General features: G+C 40.5%; 2 protein-coding genes across 3 annotated transcripts; one reads left to right on the top strand and one right to left on the bottom strand.

Annotated features, from left to right (window-relative positions):
* Positions 1-857: 857 nt before the first annotated feature.
* cdc42ep5 (CDC42 effector protein (Rho GTPase binding) 5) lies at positions 858-7,372 on the top strand. Of its 2 annotated transcripts, none has more exons than XM_058385783.1 (2): positions 858-1,041; positions 3,156-7,372. In XM_058385783.1, the coding sequence occupies exon 2, from the start codon at positions 3,161-3,163 to the stop codon at positions 4,058-4,060; it is 900 nt and encodes a 299-aa protein (XP_058241766.1). In that variant the 5' UTR covers positions 858-1,041; positions 3,156-3,160; the 3' UTR covers positions 4,061-7,372. The 2 variants fall into 2 exon arrangements, with proteins under 2 accessions (XP_058241766.1, XP_058241758.1); XM_058385775.1 differs by lacking the exon at positions 858-1,041 and adding an exon at positions 1,362-1,519.
* Positions 7,373-9,399: 2,027 nt separating this feature from the next.
* grwd1 (glutamate-rich WD repeat containing 1) lies at positions 9,400-14,846 on the bottom strand. Its single transcript, XM_058385761.1, has 7 exons — positions 14,593-14,846; positions 13,756-13,873; positions 13,401-13,563; positions 13,002-13,212; positions 12,758-12,903; positions 12,434-12,625; positions 9,400-10,685 (listed from the first exon to the last, which is right to left on the bottom strand). The coding sequence occupies exons 1-7, from the start codon at positions 14,807-14,809 to the stop codon at positions 10,377-10,379; spliced, it is 1,356 nt and encodes a 451-aa protein (XP_058241744.1). The 5' UTR covers positions 14,810-14,846; the 3' UTR covers positions 9,400-10,376.
* Positions 14,847-18,100: the final 3,254 nt, after the last annotated feature.

Here is an 18,100-nt window from a genome sequence, read left to right as displayed (position 1 = left end):
CTAATATATTGATCATTTTATGATGTACTTTAGAATCCTAAATAAAGGCAAACACTCTTTGTTTGCTTCATGGTAATACTGTAGAATATGCCGGCTGACTAGTTCTAAATTTTCTGACAGGGTGTGTGTGTGTCTGTGTGTGTGTGTGCTGAATGATCAGATGAATCACTGTCTGTCCAAAGTGTGTATACACTCTCATGATTAAATGCATTAGTGAAATGTACAGGAACATTATAGTCCATTATATCAGCCATTAGAGATCAGTAAGCACTGGCAAGAATGTTATCGATATCTGATCAATCTCAGAGAAAGACCTGTGCGTATACCTCTGTGTTCCTCCTCTACAGGCAAGCTCTATATCATATAGACTTCACACCTACTGTGTGAGAACCTGAAACAGTCCCTAAACCTGTGACGTTACATTCATAAACAGACTTTCTGCAGAAGTATGCAGACTATTTAGAGGACAATGTTGCTTAGCTGGATTAGAAGAACCAACAGTATAGAAGAACCATCACACCTAACGTCACAGCAGCTATGCACTTTAGTGTACACTACATTACACAATGAACCACTCTAGATTTATTACCTTAAAAAAAAGGGATTTTTAATAGAGTAACACGTGAGCTGTGGAAAACAGAATATTAAGAGGGAAAACAGCTGGCCTGGGCTGCGTCGGCGTACTGCCCTACTAAATAGTGTGCGAAAATGAGTACGCCACATATTATAATTATGGTACCCTCTGGTGCCGCGCTCTTTTGGTGCATACTCTTTAGTGCGCTAGTAAGCGGTTTGGGACGCAAGCCTCGCTTTTTCCATTCTGTTCGATGGCACACAGCGCTCCCTAATAAAAAGTCGCGTCACTTCCTTGCCCATCCCAACGAGGAGGGGGGAAAAAAAGAAATATCCGAGTACAGCGCCGCCAAGAAATTGGCTACGAGGGGGGAAAAAAACACAAGAAAATAGGATTTTAAAGGAAGTCTGGATCTGGGGGAATAAGAAGTCGTAGTGTGAATAGGATTCATCTACATATTTGTCTAAGTAAGTGTTGTTTTTTTTCCCCTCCTCCTGTTTACAGAGTATAATATGTAACTCCAGAAAACTCCTAAGGGGCGCAGCCACCTTTCCTTTCCTTTCCTGTCGCTTTCCTTTCTTTTTCTTTCTGACAACGTTCCAGCTCTAAAACACTAAATTATTACTTTTGGGACTGTCTTTTTCTGGACGCCGGAGTTGAAGAGAAAGCAATATGTTGAGGTGGGGGGGGGAGGGGGGGGAGTGAGAGAAAAGTGTGCTCACATTCCTGACTCACACAACACTACTTAATCAACTCCAGAGTAACTTTGATACTCTGAAAAAAAACTTTGTTACTGTATGGAGGTTATAAATATGTAACTAATAACAGGTAACTAGAAAGTGTCTGATAATAATAATAATAAAAAAAAAATAAGTGTTTCATTCTGTTGAATGGTGGTGAAGCCGCTCCAGCTGTTGGTGTTGTCGAGACCGAGCCGTCATCCAGGTAACTAAAATGGCGCTTAAAAACCCCCACAACACTCGGGAAGAAACTAGTTCAAGGTAAAAAACAGTACGATACAATAGTTGCTGGTGTATTTGTGTATCGTTAGAGCAGGAATGTTTTCAGCTGGACGTGTTTGGCTTTCGATTCAGAGTCTAAAGTTCAATGCGTTTCCACTGATCCATGTTGAAAAACCTGCTAAACCGTTCACTGGACCGTTTCTTATGTATGTATATAAAAAGATCCGGATTAAAAAGCAAGCTGAACTTCAGATCAGGCTCAGTGATCCAGTCCTAGAGGCTCTAAAAGTGTGGTTTAGTTTTCAGGTTGTTTACGTTTTCAATTTGCATTCTGCTTTTCCTAGCAAGAAAAGGGTGCTTGCTCCATTCTGCCCATCTCAGCTTAGTGTCTTTCATCAGGATATAATATGAAACATTTAGTGAGATGGGTTTCATTTCATTTACTGATGGAGTGTCTAAGCATCTAAGCAATAGCAAAAAAATTGTGTGTGTGAAATGGATGCAGTTGAAGTTAGACGTTAGATATAACTGCTTCCAGTTAATACTAACTGGTTATACTGCATTTTCTTTTAGTTATTAGATTGCTGTTACTTAATTAAGATCCTTGTTATTTGGTGTTTTTCTGGTATATTAAGTTACCACTCCCACCCAGTAGCGTCTGGTGTATATGCTCTAAAATCTTGTAGTCTAAATATATATATATATATATATATATATATATATATATATATATATATATATATATATATATATATTTATTTATTTATTTATTTATTTTGCATGTGAACAAATATTTTAATACTAAAATTCATTATTAGGATTTTTTTTCAGAATACAGTAAGAAACGTGCTAAATTACTTTGCATATCTCTATACTTTAATCTAATGGATTTCTGATAGCTACATTGCATTAGAACAGCTCCATCAACACTGTAGAGTTTCATACTATCAATTTCACTGTGTGTGTGTGTGTGTCTGTGTGTGTAGCTTGCTCAAGCCCCGGGGGCAGAATCCAAAACGTTGTTTTTGCATTTCACGTGTCTCACAAGTCTGAGCATGGTTTCGGCATCACCTCTCAGTCAGCTTTTTCTCACCCTAGCTGTGTGCATGAAGCTTGTCTGCATTGCCTCATCCTGGCCAATTTTGAATGCCTTCATCCATATGTCATCCATATTGGCAGTCTGAAACTGGGAGATTAGAGTTGTTGCAACAAAACAACAACAGAAAGTCATGTATTTTTGTTTGTTTGTTTTAAAAAGTACAACTGCCTTAATAATTCAACTTATTGTCAAAGCCAGCATGAGATCTGAGGCGTAAATGATTGTAAGGAAAAGGATAATATGCAAAGTAAAGAGGTTTTCAGGTCTGTGATTTGAGGCATGGCATTAAAAATGGAAACTAACTAATATTATTTGATTTTTTATGTGAGTACAAAGTACACTCTTGAAGAGGCATCATGGATGACATTCAGGCAAAAATAGCGACTGGTAACTTGAGAGTGACTGTCTAACTTCTGTTTTATTTTTAATGTCAGATCTGCTGTGCTGATTTGATTCTGGATTATAGATTAAGTTCTAATTTAACTGGATAAGATGTTAATTCTTGAATTTTATTTCACAGTTCCAATGCCGCTCCACAAGTCGGGCCGGGGTCACCGCCTGGATCCCACCATGATATCTGCCCCGCTTGGCGACTTTCGCCACACCATGCACATCGGCCGTGGCGGAGACGCCTTCGGAGACACCTCCTTCTTGTCTAGTCACGGCCCCTCCAACACAGAGTCTTTTAAGTCCATCACTTCTCCAGTGGAGGCCACCGTCAACTCCACAGAAGTGAGGCTAAATCATGAAGTTGAAAGCGAACCCCCTGATGAACCATTCACAGAACTCCAGCACTCAGAATCAGTCTCGTCCTTCGATCTGGACCTAGACCTGGGCCCATCCATTTTGGGAGATGTGCTGGGAGTGATGGATGGACTGGGTTTGGGCAGCAAGTGGACGACAGGCAACGAAGGCGAAGAAGAAGTGTTTATTTCCGGTAAGAGCAGTGCAGATGGTGGGATATCACCCAATGGTGCAACCTGTGAGCTGAACGAGAAGAGGATAGACAGCCTGAACAGAGGAGAGGAGCATCTAAACGATGTCAACGGAATCAGATCTAAGGGCCTCCGGCCCAAGGTGCGATTTAGCGACAGAAAAGAGGAGATCGTTGGTCGGCAGTATGTAGGTGGTGAATTAGAGCTGGAATGTGAGAAGGAAACAAGTACAGGTCCAGATAGGGGTTTGGAGGTGAGGGCTGAAGGAATGGCTAATAAAGGAGCAGTGAAACCAGAGCTGACGAATCACCGGCCAGACATCAGTCCCAGTCCATCTTCTTCAGTGAGCTCAGAATATGAAGGCATCTCCCCGTTGGACAGGAGGAGAGAGGAGGATCATCTGTCAGAGTCGGATTCAGACGAAGAGGGCGTCGCAGGAGAGCAGGGCTATACATTTGAGGACGAGTCGGATGATGAGATCGGCCTTTAGGAGTCTGTTGCTGGGTATGTAAAGACCAAGCACAGAAAAGCATGCGCAACATGCCTTTCTGAATAACATATAAAGGGAGAAACAACCAAAGTGAAAACACCTCTACAAAACAGGAGGAACTGGACTTGTAGTTAATAGAAAAATGTTATAAACATAAATAGAGGTTGAAAAATGTATAAAAATTACTTTTCAATGCTCTAAGATAAACAATAGTTTTTCATGAAAAATAATGTTTTTTGGGGTAGAACTGTAGTATTATAATGAAATGCCATTTCTATTAGTACTATTAGTCTCACTAAAGCCCTAAATAATGGAAAACTTTTAATATTTAATATTGTAAAACAGTCTTGATAAACAGTTATAATGGGTTTAATATTGTTGCTATCATACATTGTTAAACTGGGATCTCTTAAGTTTTAAACCATATTACCTGGGACATGTAGACATGCCGTCTATTTTTACTTGTTTCATAAACCATCTCAATACAGCAGTAAGAGGTCGAGCCAAATACCAGTATTTTTACAAACGTTGGTTCACAATTTTATGTCCTTTAGTGTATTAGTCTCTTTTTAAAGAAACACCATATTATTTTTTTATTACTATAGGCCAAAAGTAAAGCGAGAAGCTTTCATTTACTTAAACAAATTTATTCTAATTAATGTTTTTAATTCTGTTACGAGAATACATGAGTGAATTGTGGTATCTGTGTATAAATACACTATCGGCAAGTACGTTGTTGCTAAGGTAAAAAAAAACATGTCAAGTAATGTCGGTGTAATATTCATAGTGGCATTTTTAAAAAAAAGCCAGCTGGTCTTAACTGAGCTATATGCGTGAGCTCTGGAGAGTTTACTGGTGAATTCTGGGTGTTCCTGTGAGAGCGATAAACACAATGGGTGGAAAAAACAGTGGGTGGACATCATGCTTCTAGTTCGCAGGTGCTCGGCTTACTACAACCAGCACAGTTTGAGATAGTGCTTATTGCTATTGCTCTGCTTCACTTTAGGGAGTTTGGTGTAATCTGACACACAGCCTGGTATCTGCTGTTTTTGAGCTTAAGGTACATGGAGAGAATACAGTATCCTGATACTGAAAGAACATTGAAAATAAAACAGTTGGAAAAGCTAATATAAAAAAAATGCTGTTTAACTAATTTAAAAACTGACTTTTATGGTTCTCTGTACATTTTCACTGCTAATCTGTGCAGCATTACGCCGAGGACACGCTCCCGGCCTCATCCTGAAGTGTCATCACTTCTAGTGGTCCGTGCACGTGACATTTGTGTATTCACTTCTCTGTTTAGATAAAGGGAAAGGTTGTAAGGATTGTTTAAGGTGATAGCAATATTGTATGCATTATCGAGTACATCGTCATGTATGTCGATGATCAGCGCATGCCTGTAAAGCAGAGGATGAAACTTAGTGTGCTTTTACCACTTTAAATAACTATGTACCTATTTTAAACTGACTTCAATTATATCTGTTTGATTTAATAACCAGTCATTGGAGTTTACATGTCTCATAGTGACCACCACACCTATTAAAAGACCTGTGTATTCCCTCTGAAATAAAACCTTTAGAGCCAAATCAGAATAGCTGGAGAACTGCCTACTGGTTTAAACTGGATGTATTGGGAGGTAATTGTGGGAATTACTTAGTAATTGTAGGAATTACTTATTGTTAGGTAATTGCTTAGTTTCACAGGATTTGTTTAAAGTATCAAACTGCATGACTTTTTTTTTTCTCAAACAATGTCTTAAATGTTTCTTTTTATAAAATAACCATCTATTCACTTGTAAATAACTCGATATAATAATTAAACACCTGACAGTTTGGTCTTGGGGTGTTTTTTTCTTTTATGTCCTTACACATATGAATCATGTTTTAAGAGTATCTCATCTAAGACTCTAAGCTATATACACCGATCAGGCATAACATTATGAGTAGTGATGGGTGAAGTGAATAACACTGATGATCTCCTCATCATGGCACCTGTTAGTGGGTGGGATATATTAGGGAGCAAGTGAAGATTTTGTCCTCAAAGTTGATGTGTTAGAAGCAGGAAAAATGGGCAAGTGTAAGGATTTGAGTGAGTTTGACAAAGTGCCAGATTGTGATGGCTAGACGACTGGATCAGAGCATTTCCAAAACTGCAGCTCTTGTGGGGTGTTCCCGGTCTGCAGTGGTCAGTATCTATTAAAAGTGGTCCAAGGAAGGAACAGTGGTGAACCAGTGACAGGGTCATGGGCGGCCAAGGCTCATTGATGCACGTGGTGAGTGAAGGCTGGCCAGTGTGATCCGATCCAACAGACGAGCTACTGTTGCTCAAATTGCTAAAGAAGTTAATGCTGGTTCTGATAGAAAGGTGTCAGAATACACAGTGCATTACAGGTCAGGGCTGTTTTTGCAGCAAAAGGGAGACCACACAATATTAGGCAGGCGGTCATAATGTTATGCCTGATCGGTGTCTATCCTCCACTATTATTTTACATAGGTAATCAGTTTGCAAGATGAACTGATCTCGATTTTTAAAGCCACTTCAGTCACTAACAGCCACTTTTTTACATTATAACGTTTAACCTTTGCACAGCCTTCAGCAGACGAATCGAACTTTCAGTCGAAACAATACAGGCAGACGGTGTAACAGACATTACATCACAAATCACCTCACCTTCCAGTTGAGTTTCAAAAGACTTGTTTTGAGCCACATTGTTAACTTCAAATGCAGACATTCAGCTGAAATCTCAAAAATGCTGTTAGATTTGGAGCTTAGTTACATCGCTAGGTACTGACAGCATTCCAGACTATAAATAAATATTTGGGCCGCTGTCATTTTAAAGAAAAGGTACCACAACATTATAGTCAAAAATATCTCTCGATCCAGATTTTCACTTTCATGTGCAACCGTCATTTAACCGATAAATCACTCCGCATGGTGCTGCTTAAACCCTTGCCAAATTGAAATATATTACCTCAGAATCACTATTTAAATGCAACCCGGTTTATAACGTCCACTGTGAACGGCCAAACAGAAACCAACCCTGCTGTTTTAGTAGCTAATGACAATCAGTTGTGTAAATTAGTTCAGTAACCACTCTGTGACGATGATGATGTCGTAAATCAGAGAGCAGAAGGAGTACTGCTTTTCTGATTAAACTATTTGTTAAACCAGTTCTGCCTGTAAGCTCTTGAAGTACTTGCGTTTATGTGTACACCATGGAAGACTGCACTTCATGTATGTAATGCTTTTGGTATTGACATTATCTTTCTGATATTGAGATCTGCAATAATAAATATATTTCTTTACTTCCTATTCTTTTGAATTGTCCTCATTTCTCAATTTACCTGAACCTCATTCAGTAACACCAAGCACAGTGCGGTGGTCAGACAAGCAAAAGTAAAAGTTTGCTATGCTTTTGAAACCTAAGAACATCCATGCAAACTGCAACTGCTTAAAATAAATGGCAGTGAGTGTGTCTAATACTTATAACAGAGAACGAACAAATATTGTCTTTAATATCATATCCTGTCACATTCTTAAGGTTTTAGAGCCAAGTGTTAAGAGTTTCCCTCATTTTTCTATCACACTGTTTGCACCATCTGGTTATCATAACATTAGGCACTTAAAAAAAAGCATGGGCTGCTGCGACAGACAGCTGACAAAGGAAAGAAAAACCAACATAAAGTGTCTCAGTAAAATGTTGGGCCATTATGTGCTAGCCAGAACAGCTTCAGTGGCTCCTGGCATAAATATTACAGTCTCTGGAACTGCACTGGAGGAACGAATACCATTTTTGCAAAAGATTCTCTCTCTTATGGTATTTTGATGATAGCGAAAGTTGAAAATCTTCGTAGATGTTGAACTGGATTGAGATCTGCCGATTGTTTTTATTCTCATTAAACCATTCAGTGTGTCCTTTTTGGAAGAAGGCAGGATAAAAATGTTTCTTCGAAGATGAAGATCATAACATTTCCATTGTAAGAGGTTACGTATATCCAGTTCAGCAAAATACCTGCCAGAGTTCACAATATAGCCAAAAAAAAGTATGTGGACACACACGTCTGCGAAGTCTTTCCATTAGATTTTGGAATGATGACATGGGAAGTTCTGCCTATTCACTAAAGAAGCATTAGTGAGGTCAGGAAGTGATGTCAGATAAGGAGGCCTGGTTCATCCCAGTGGTGTTGTTGAGGTCAGGGATCTGTGCAGGACACTCGAGTTCCTCTTCTACAACCTTGGCAAGCCATGTGTTCATGGAGCTGGGGAATTTGTCATGCTGGAACATGTTTGGGCCTCTCAGTGCCAGTAAAGAGAAGCTACAGCATATAAAGACATCTAGATAATTATTGGCATAAAGTTTGGGGAAAAAAACCACATACTATGTGTGTGATGGTCAGGTGTCCACAAACGTTTGGTCATATGGTGTATAGCCACCAGTTTTTCTGTTGTTCAATTTACTTAAAGACATCTTACTTCATTTGGTTAATAGAATAGTTATTACAACTAATAACAACCTGTATTACATTTAGTAGTTAATCTGTACAGAAATCTTCATCTGTAAATAAATAGAGTATTGTCATTTATAAATACCCGATCAGGCATAACATTATGACCACCTGCTTAATATTGTGTCGGTCCCCCTTTTGCTGCCAAAACAGCCCTGCCCTGTTGAGGCATGGACGCCACTAGGTCCCTGAAGGTGTTCTGTGGTATCTGGCACCAAGATTTTTCTTAAAATCCTGTAAGGTGTCTAAGTCCACCTCGCAACTTACAGGACTTAAGAGATACTTACAGGTCTTAAAGGATACTTTGATAGATACTGACCAATGCAGACCGGGAACACCCCACAAGAGCTGCAGTTTTGGAGATGCTCTGATCCAGTCGTCTAGCCATCACAATTTGGCCCTTGTCAAACTCACTCAAATCCTTACGCTTGTCCATTTTTCCTGCTTCAAACATCAACTTTGAGGACAAAATGTTCACCTGCTGCCTAATATATCCCACCCACTAACAGGTGCCATGATGAGGAGATCATCAGTGTTATTCTCTTCACCTCTCAGTGGTCATAATGTTATGGCTGATCAGTGTATACTTTTATTCCATCTTTTTTTTTTTTTTTTTTACTTATATTGTGGACTTGTATTATGCACTTTTTAAATTCTTTTTAAAAAAGTCTTCCTTGTAGCTCACAAATTGGTTGTTTTGACAAATTTCCTCTTGAGGATCGATAAAGTATTTTCTATCCATCTCTATGCCACTTGTCCCATAGACTGAGGAGTGTCTTTGATGCCACGTCTGCAAAAAACGTACACAATAAAATGCAAGCAGGGTTTGTAGCAGTCAAGGTCCTTTATTTTTGTCCATGAAAATAAGGCCTTGAGAGAATATTATGACAGAAAAGACATTTCACATCTGTTCTTCCTAATGAGGGTAAAAGTGATATCTTTAAGAAGAGATCCACATGAGTAAGAGCTTCTTAATAAAGCAGTGACAGATGAACTGCTTGTTGCACAGTCATGCTCATCTTTAACAGCATCTGTTACAACCAAAATAAGTAAACTAATTCTTCTGTTTGTTTGGTTTTTTAGGGGGGGATTTTATACTAACTTCTTCATCTGTCAATTCCCATCTGCTAGCTATCTTTCCATAATAACACAGTCCCTGCCAATGGAGAAGGGTCAAGGCTCTCATGGCGTCCTTAGAGAGACACGAATTCAGCCACCATATCTTTTCAAACTGCTGCTCACGCTGCATTAGAGAGTGAATACACTTGAAGGAAAGCACAAACTACCCTTTTATACATACATGAGTGCACAGATCCCAACAATAGGCTACTGTCACTCAGACTGACAGAGAGTGTAATGGATACCTTCGCTCCCTTGGACTCGCTGCCATGGCATCGTATGCATTGCATCAATAAGGAACTGATTCAAATTACACACTGAAGATTCCAGAAACATTAGTATAAAATATGAGTTGAGAAAATAGCATTTACTCGTGGAATAATAAAAGGGTAAAGACATTTCTCAACAACTGGATGAGCTGTGTAGCAGGAGTGAACTTCAAATCTAGGACACAGCTGTGTTTGCACTGGCTGTCTGAGTACCAGCTGACCCCGTCACTTTCTGTGTAGCTGTAAATGAAGTGTTTTAAGACCTTTTTTTTAAATATTGTCTTATATTTTTAAACATAATCCTGAGGCACTAGAATCAAGTTTAGTGATCAGTCAAAAAAAAAAAATACAAAAACTAACTTGATCACCGTCAGGATGACGGTATTTAATATTATTTTTTGCTATGGTCATACGGAAGCACTTTTACACTGAAATAGTCCTGAACACGTTGAATCCTGACAGCGCAGTGGAGATGAGAGTGCCGTTGATCTGCGGGTGCCAGTGAAGCTCCTTGATCTCCGTCTGGCCCTGATGCAAGAACAGCAGTTGCGGCGGGAGCTTCTTTAAGCTTTCAGCTTGCTCGCTCATGTCACATGACTCCACCGACAGATCCCATTGGCTGATGACGTCATCCGCACCAGAGGCGGCGAACACGCTGGAGTCGATGGGGCTCCATTCCACCGACGTGATCGGGGCACTGTGCTGCTTGAAGCTGGCTACTGGACGTCCAGACTGAGAGAGAAGACAAAATTAGGAAAAGAAACATTATGGAAAATTGATGAAATAAGAGCAACTAGAAGAACAAACAGGAACATGTTGCTGAGTTTGCTAATTTTAACTCATCAGCATGACTATGATCTGCTCTCTATTTCTGCTCACATATATAAAATGCTCAGATCTACTCAGTTCAGATTTGCTTCACCAAAAATATTGTACAATAATTAACTGAGGTCATCATTCTTTTACCATTTGTGGTGAAGGAAATGGTCATTCTCAGCATGACATAGTAATTTGGTATGACTTTGTTACACAGAAAATGAACAAAACCACAACATAGGATGAGCACATTTGCATTTGAGCTGCTTTGCCTGCATGCTTAAAGGGCAAGTAACGCAGTACAAATGTTTGCATGTTTATTTTTATATGAGGGGGAATCGAATCCGTAAGAGTGTGAGTGACCCTGCATGTGGATATACCATCGTACATTTGACTTTCGACAGTTAAATAAGACCTGGCTGAAGAGGATTACGTCAGCGTATGATGTGTGGGAGAGAGATTTGATTTCACACAAAGCCCCCAGTAATTATTGGCACCCTCAGTAAAGATGACCTGGAAAAACAACGCTTTCAGATACAAAGAAAACAAAAATATTTCCAAAATCCCATGTTGTAGTTATTGATAACTGTGCATTACCTAATGCACCACTGCACTTTTTCCAAGATAACAGCACTAGTTTTCTTTTATAACACTGAATGAAATACTAGAATACATGTAAACAATTCCAAGAGCATTTCCCTAGACAAAACCTCTCCATATTCTCCTTCCTGGTAAACACTTCCCTTCAGTTCACTTCTCAGGAGTTCAATAACCTTTATTTCACTGAACTGGAATGATCACTGTATAAGCTTAATTCTGTGCTTTCTTTTTAGACAGAAGTCCTGCTGAAGATCCTCGCAGCTGCAGCCAGATTGTAATCCAACTACTATAGCTCTTTGTATTTGATGGAGTACATGATGACATGCTTAATAACCAAGCTCTTTGAGTCTGGAAAGAAAACAGCCCTACACTGTGACGAATCCTACACCGCATATTTACAACTGACCTCAAGTTTTATTAATTTTAAAGCAACATTTTAAAGTCCGGTTATGTGATGTACACACTTTCTACAGCAGGTGATTTCTTCACCCAAGATGTTTAAATACGTTTTTTCTTTAATTCTGCTTTTGCAGACTTCTTTTCCCCAGAATGCAAGCAATGCCTGCAATTATCCAACTGTCATCTATGTAGGAAGTTTTGCCTCATGACTGTTACTGCTCACAAGAACACACTTCTTGAACTGCTCAAGAGCGTTCGGTCAGCTTTAGCTGTTTGAAACGTCTAAGCTATCTAAAGCAACTAAAGACAGCAAATGTATTCTTGTTTCTGCATTATTCCATGCTGATGGATAACTACATGTGTTTGGTTTGTCTGTGACCTCAAATTCATATAGCAGTGAAACAGGAAGTCATGGATGACCAGTTACTAAAGCCTGAAGTGTCCAAATAAGTAAAACATTAAATAAATAGTGGATGGATTTTGAGGCGTAAATCAAGTTGATTAACAGATAAGCCATTTTACATAACCTTTTATGCCCTGAGAAACTGTTCCTTTTTTAACCACTGTGTTTACGTTTCATAGTCTACAGTATAAAGAAAACTCTAAAGTTCCATGTAGGTGTCTGTGGTTTCAGCTAATTTTGTAATTAAACAGTAACTGCTCACCTGAAACTGCCTCAAGTCCCACACCTTCAGAAGCCCATCATCCCCTCCAGATAACAAGAATGGTTCGTTCCGATTCCAGCTGATGACATTGACGTCTGATGAGTGAGCCTCATTGGCTGAAAGCATGGATTTTGGAGGAGCTCTGATATCCCAAATGCGAATGGACTGATCCACTGAGCAGGAGGCGAAAACCTGGGCATCAAAATAAAACAACCTCAAGCTCATGATAAATAGTTTAACTGTGTATATGTAGAATTAGAATTAAGTTTCTGTATTTTACAGTGTTAGTCACAAGTAACAGTTGCTGCTGCTTTACTGACTTACTGTTGCTTCAGTTGGTGACCACTGGAGGTCCTCCACAGACTTGGTATGAGAGCTGAAAGGCCGTTGGTCAATCTGCCAGGAAGTTCCACCCTCTCGTGGCTCCCACACGTGAATGTTCTTTTTGCAGTCTCCACTCACAAGCCGGCCTTGGAAGCAAAGTGTGATGATACGTGAATAAATTGTAAAGAGCGATTATTTATTAAAAATTTCCCTCTTGGATACACATTCCACTGTGCTCACTGACCTGGTACTTTAGGAGACCAGTCGATGGCAAAGCCTTCTGTCATGTGACCTGAGAAACTGAACAAAGGTGTAGCCTCCTTATGCTGTTTAATGAATGCTGCCATGGCAGTAGAGCTGTGAACCGCCTCCAGCTGTGGCCGAAGATCAAAAATTTCTACCTGACCTTTCTCACACCAAACAGCAGCCAATGACTGCTCTCCATTCTGGGTCACCTGAATCACCAAAAAAAAGGCAAAATGTACTTTTAAGAATTCCAAAAACATACAGACCCTTTTCTGTTGACTGACTTTAGAAGCAAGAAACAAGGACACATTTTATTACATGCCTATGACACCATTACTGATGTGTCTGTTTAGTGCCACTAAATTAACAGTTGAAAGAATCATAACCAGTCACTCACTCTGACTCTATTTATTCCTCCATAATGGGGCAACATGGCCAACTCCATCTGTGGCTTCTTCTCTTCTTCATCATCTTCATCATCATCACTCTCATCACTGCTCTCCTCCTCCTCTGTCTCTTTTTCAGTCCCATGCAGGTTGTGCATACGCATGACAATGAGTCTGGGCAGAAAGAGGAAAATGGGTGAATCTAATATTTTTTATTTTACCTATGGCCTGTTGCACAAACATTTACCTATGTAAAAATGTAATCAAATACACAACAGCTACAATATGCTACCCATAACCAAAAAAAAAAAAAAAAGAAGTGACATGCAAACAGTTTTCAATGGTTTGCCTGAGAAATGTACTGACCTGTTACTAAGAGCTGTGTCTGCTTGTGTACCTGCACACAGCAGCATGGACAGGGGAAACTTCTCTCTTCCTTCTCCATCAGCATCATGTATTACATCAAAACTCAAACAAGGGGCACCTGGAAAAAATAAATAAATAAAAAAACACTTAGGCAATTACACTGAGAGGTTTATCGAATGGTCTTATTTCTCACCAAATAAGTTTTCTAACCTATCACTTAAACCATTGTGAACAAATCATTACTATAACTATTTACTATAACTCTAAACTTTGAGATAGCAATTATAATCTTTAAAAGGGAGCCTGGTAAATGAAGCACCATTTTCTCTGTGTTTTGGTCTTCGTCTTGTTATAGTAACCTGGACGTTGTTTTTAGACTTTGTTTCTGATGGAAGGATTTCAAGTGACATCAAGCCTAGCTAGGGAAACCGACAGCGTGTGGAATTATATTGCAAACCCAGAAAGGTAAACTTAAGGAAGATATCTTCCAGCAAAATAAAAGAAATCCCTTGTCCTTCTCAACATACTAGGTGTACAGTCTGAATGGAGAATAAATGATCTCGTATACAACTATACTGTACATGCGATCAAAAAATATATGTGCGAGTAATGCATTAAAGCTGCTCACCAGACATGTGGTACTACAGGGGTAAAGGCTCAGATGCTTACTACACGTTAATAACGTGCAATACCTCAATTCTACAAATAAACACACGCAAGCATTGACGCACCCGACAGACTTAACCGATAAACGATTGAATCAATTAAAAAACTTTTGGCCAGAAGGTAAATATTAACACTTTAATGTTTTACTGGTTCGGATTTGGACCGGCCCACCTGTCTGGCACTCGTGGTACATGCGGTAAGCCGAGCGGTCCATCTCGAGCTCTTCTCCCGGCTGAAGCGGCTGAACGCCAGGCACATACACTTTACTCTCACCGCCTTCTTCCCCCTGTCCTTCTTCCTCCATCTCATCTTCATCGCTGTCACCCGCTTCCATCTCTTCAACTTCTTCATCTTCACGAAGAAGCGTGTTTTCCTCGGGCGCAGCCATTTTGAGAACAACTCAAAGAAACAGTTCAGAGCACTTCCGGTGACGTCATTTAAAGCGCCTTGCCAGCGGTTTAACGTTATCACCTGTTGCTAATATTTACGCGTTTAAATCCAATGATTACATAAATAGAATGAATTAAGATATATTTGGATAGTTTGTGAATTTTCACCTTGCTCTAATTAAAAATCAAATACCCACCACATGATACATTGCTGAAATCCTCAGGATTGCATATGAATAGCGTCAATGCACCGATCAGGCATAATATTATGACCACCTGCCTAGTATTATGTTGGTCCCCCTTTTGCTGCCAAAACAGCTCTGACCTGTAATGCACTGTGTATTCTGACACCCTTCTATCAGAACCAGCATTAACTTAATAAATATTTAAATATATCAAATATTTGAGCAACAGTAGCTCGTCTGTTGGATCGGATCACATGGCAGCCTTCACTTCCCACGTGCATCAAGCCTTGACCGCCCAAGACACTGTCCCCAGTTCACCACTGCCCCTTCCTTAGACCACTTTTGATAGATAGTGTACTGACCACTGCAGACCAAGAACACCCCACAAGAGCTGCAGTTTTGGAGATGCTCTGATCCTGTCGTCTAGCCATCACAATTTGGCCCTTGTAAAATGCTGGCAGCTGTGGTTAATGGAGTTAATGTACCCTATATAGTAGCATTTTATATATACTCATACATCATATACTATATAGTAGCATTTTATTATATTACAGGCATTTTATTTATTGTGAAATACTAGCAGTTTAAAAACCTGTAAAAATATTTTCTGTAAATAACCAAAAGTTAAAAAGCAAGAAATGAATTCAGTGAAAAAGGAACTTATTCAGATACAACAGTAACAATGGAGGTTTACATTAAAATATATATTATATATATTGTGGTAACTACAAAACAGAAACTGACAGTGAAAGTGACAGTGTCCATGCCTATATATATGTTTATATATACACTATATTGCCAAAAGTATTCGCTCACATGCCTTGACTCACATATGAACTTAAGTGACATCCCATTCCTAATCCATAGGGTTCAATATGACGTTGGTCCCCCCTTTGCAGCTATAACAGCTTCAACTCTTCTGTGAAGGCTGTCCACAAGGTTTAGGAGTGTGTTTATGGGAATTTTTGACCATTCTTCCAGAAGCGCATTTGTGAGGTCACACACTGATGTTGGACGAGAAGGCCTGGCTCTCAGTCTCCTCTCTAATTCATCCCAAAGGTGTTCTATCAGGTTGAGGTCAGGACTCTGTGCAGGCCAGTCAAGTTCATCCACACCAGACTCTGTCATCCATGTCTTTATGGACCTTGCTTTGTGCACTGGTGCACAGTCATGTTGGAAGAGGAAGGGGCCAGCTCCAAACTGTTCCCACAAAGTTGGGAGCATGGAATTGTCCAAAATGTCTTGGTATGCTGAAGCATTCAGAGTTCCTTTCACTGGAACTAAGGGGCCAAGCCCAGCTCCTGAAAAACAACCCCACACCATAATCCCCCCTCCACCAAACTTTACACTTGGCACAATGCAGTCAGACAAGTACCGTTCTCCTGGCAACCGCCAAACCCAGACTCGTCCATCAGATTGCCAGATGGAGAAGTGCGATTCGTCACTCCAGAGAACGCGTCTCCACTGCTCTAGAGTCCAGTGGCGGCGTGCTTTACACCACTGCATCCGACGCTTTGCATTGCACTTGGTGATGTATGGCTTGGATGCAGCTGCTCGGCCATGGAAACCCATTCCATGAAGCTCTCTGCACACTGTTCTTGAGCTAATCTGAAGGCCACATGAAGTTTGGAGGTCTGTAGCGATTGACTCTGCAGAAAGTTGGCGACCTCTTCGCACTATGCGCCTTAGCATCCGCTGACCCCGCTCCGTCAGTTTACGTGGCCTACCACTTCGTGGGCTGAGTTGCTGTCGTTCCCAAACACTTCCACGTTCTTATAATACAGCTGACAGTTGACTGTGGAATATTTAGGAGCGAGGAAATTTCACGACTGGATTTGTTGCACAGGTGGCATCCTATCACAGTTCCACGCTGGAATTCACTGAGCTCCTGAGAGCGACCCATTCTTTCACAAATGTTTGTAAAAACAGTCTGCATGCCTAGGTGCTTGATTTTATACACCTGTGGCCATGGAAGTGATTGGAACACCTGATTCTGATTATTTGGATGGGTGAGCGAATACTTTTGGCAATATAGTGTATATGGAAATGTCCAAATTGAGCCCAATTAGACATTTACCCTCCCCGGTGGGTGTCATGTGACTCATTAGTGTTACAAGGTCTCAGGTGTGAATGGGGAGCAGGTGTGTTAAATTTGGTGATATCGCTCTCACACCCTCTCATACTGGTCACTGAAAGTTCAACATGGCACCTCATGGCAAAGAACTCTCTGAGGATCTGAAAAAAAGAATTGTTGCTCTACATAAAGATGGCCTAGGCTATAAGAAGATTGCCAAGACCCTGAAACTGAGCTGCAGCATGGTGGGCAAGACCATACAGCGGTCTTACAGGACAGGTTCCACTCAGAACAGGCCACGCCATGGTCGACTAAAGTAGTTGAGTGCACGTGCTCATCGTCATATCCGGAGGTTGTCTTTGGGAAATAGACGTATGAGTGCTGCCAGCATTGCTGCAGAGGTTGAAGGGGTGGGGGGTCAGCCTGTCAGTTCTCAGACCATACGCCACACACTGCATCAAATTGGTCTGTATGGCAGAAGGAAACCGCTACTAAAGATGATGCACAACAAAGCCTGCATATAATTTGCTGAAGACAAGCAGAATAAGGACATGGATTACTGGAACCATGTCTTGTGTCCAATGAGACCAAAATAAACTTATTTGGTTCAGATGGTGTCAAGCGTGTGTGGCGGCAACCAGGTGAGGAGTACAAAGACAAGTGTGTCTTGCCTACAGTCAAGCATGGTGGTGGGAGTGTCATGGTCTGGGCCTGCATGAGTGCTGATGGCACTGGGGAGCTACAGTTCATTGAGGGAACCATGAATGCCAACATGTACTGTGACATACTGAAGCAGAACATGATCCCCTCCCTTCAGAGACTGGGCCGCAGGGCAGTATTCCAACATGATAACAACCCCAAACACACCTCCAAGATGACCACTGCCTTGCTAAAGAAGCTGAGGGTAAAGGTGATGGACTGGCCAAGCATGTCTCCAGACCTAAATCCTAAAGTGAGGGAGCGCAAAGCCTCTAACTTCCACCAGCTCTTTGATGTCATCATGGAGGAGTGGAAGAGGACTCCAGTGGCAA

This window comes from Hemibagrus wyckioides, linkage group LG01 (assembly GCF_019097595.1).
Source record: "Hemibagrus wyckioides isolate EC202008001 linkage group LG01, SWU_Hwy_1.0, whole genome shotgun sequence".
Lineage (NCBI taxonomy): Eukaryota > Metazoa > Chordata > Actinopteri > Siluriformes > Bagridae > Hemibagrus > Hemibagrus wyckioides.
The sequence above is the reverse complement of the archived record's forward strand: the minus strand, read 5'-3'. Positions and strand labels throughout refer to the sequence as shown.

Bases quoted from the DNA above. Each gene is read 5' to 3' on its own strand.
- grwd1 (XM_058385761.1), bottom strand. From the start codon at position 14,809: ATGGCTGCGCCCGAGGAAAACACGCTTCTTCGTGAAGATGAAGAAGTT. The intron at 13,564-13,755 runs GTCAGTACATTT...CTTTCTGCCCAG, and splicing joins GACACAGCTCTTAGTAACAG to ACTCATTGTCATGCGTATGC. The intron at 12,904-13,001 runs GTCAGTGAGCAC...TTTGCTTCCAAG, and splicing joins CTGGTCTCCTAAAGTACCAG to GCCGGCTTGTGAGTGGAGAC.
- cdc42ep5 (XM_058385775.1), top strand. From the start codon at position 1,465: ATGGTGGTGAAGCCGCTCCAGCTGTTGGTGTTGTCGAGACCGAGCCGT. The intron at 1,520-3,155 runs GTAACTAAAATG...TTTATTTCACAG, and splicing joins GAGACCGAGCCGTCATCCAG to TTCCAATGCCGCTCCACAAG.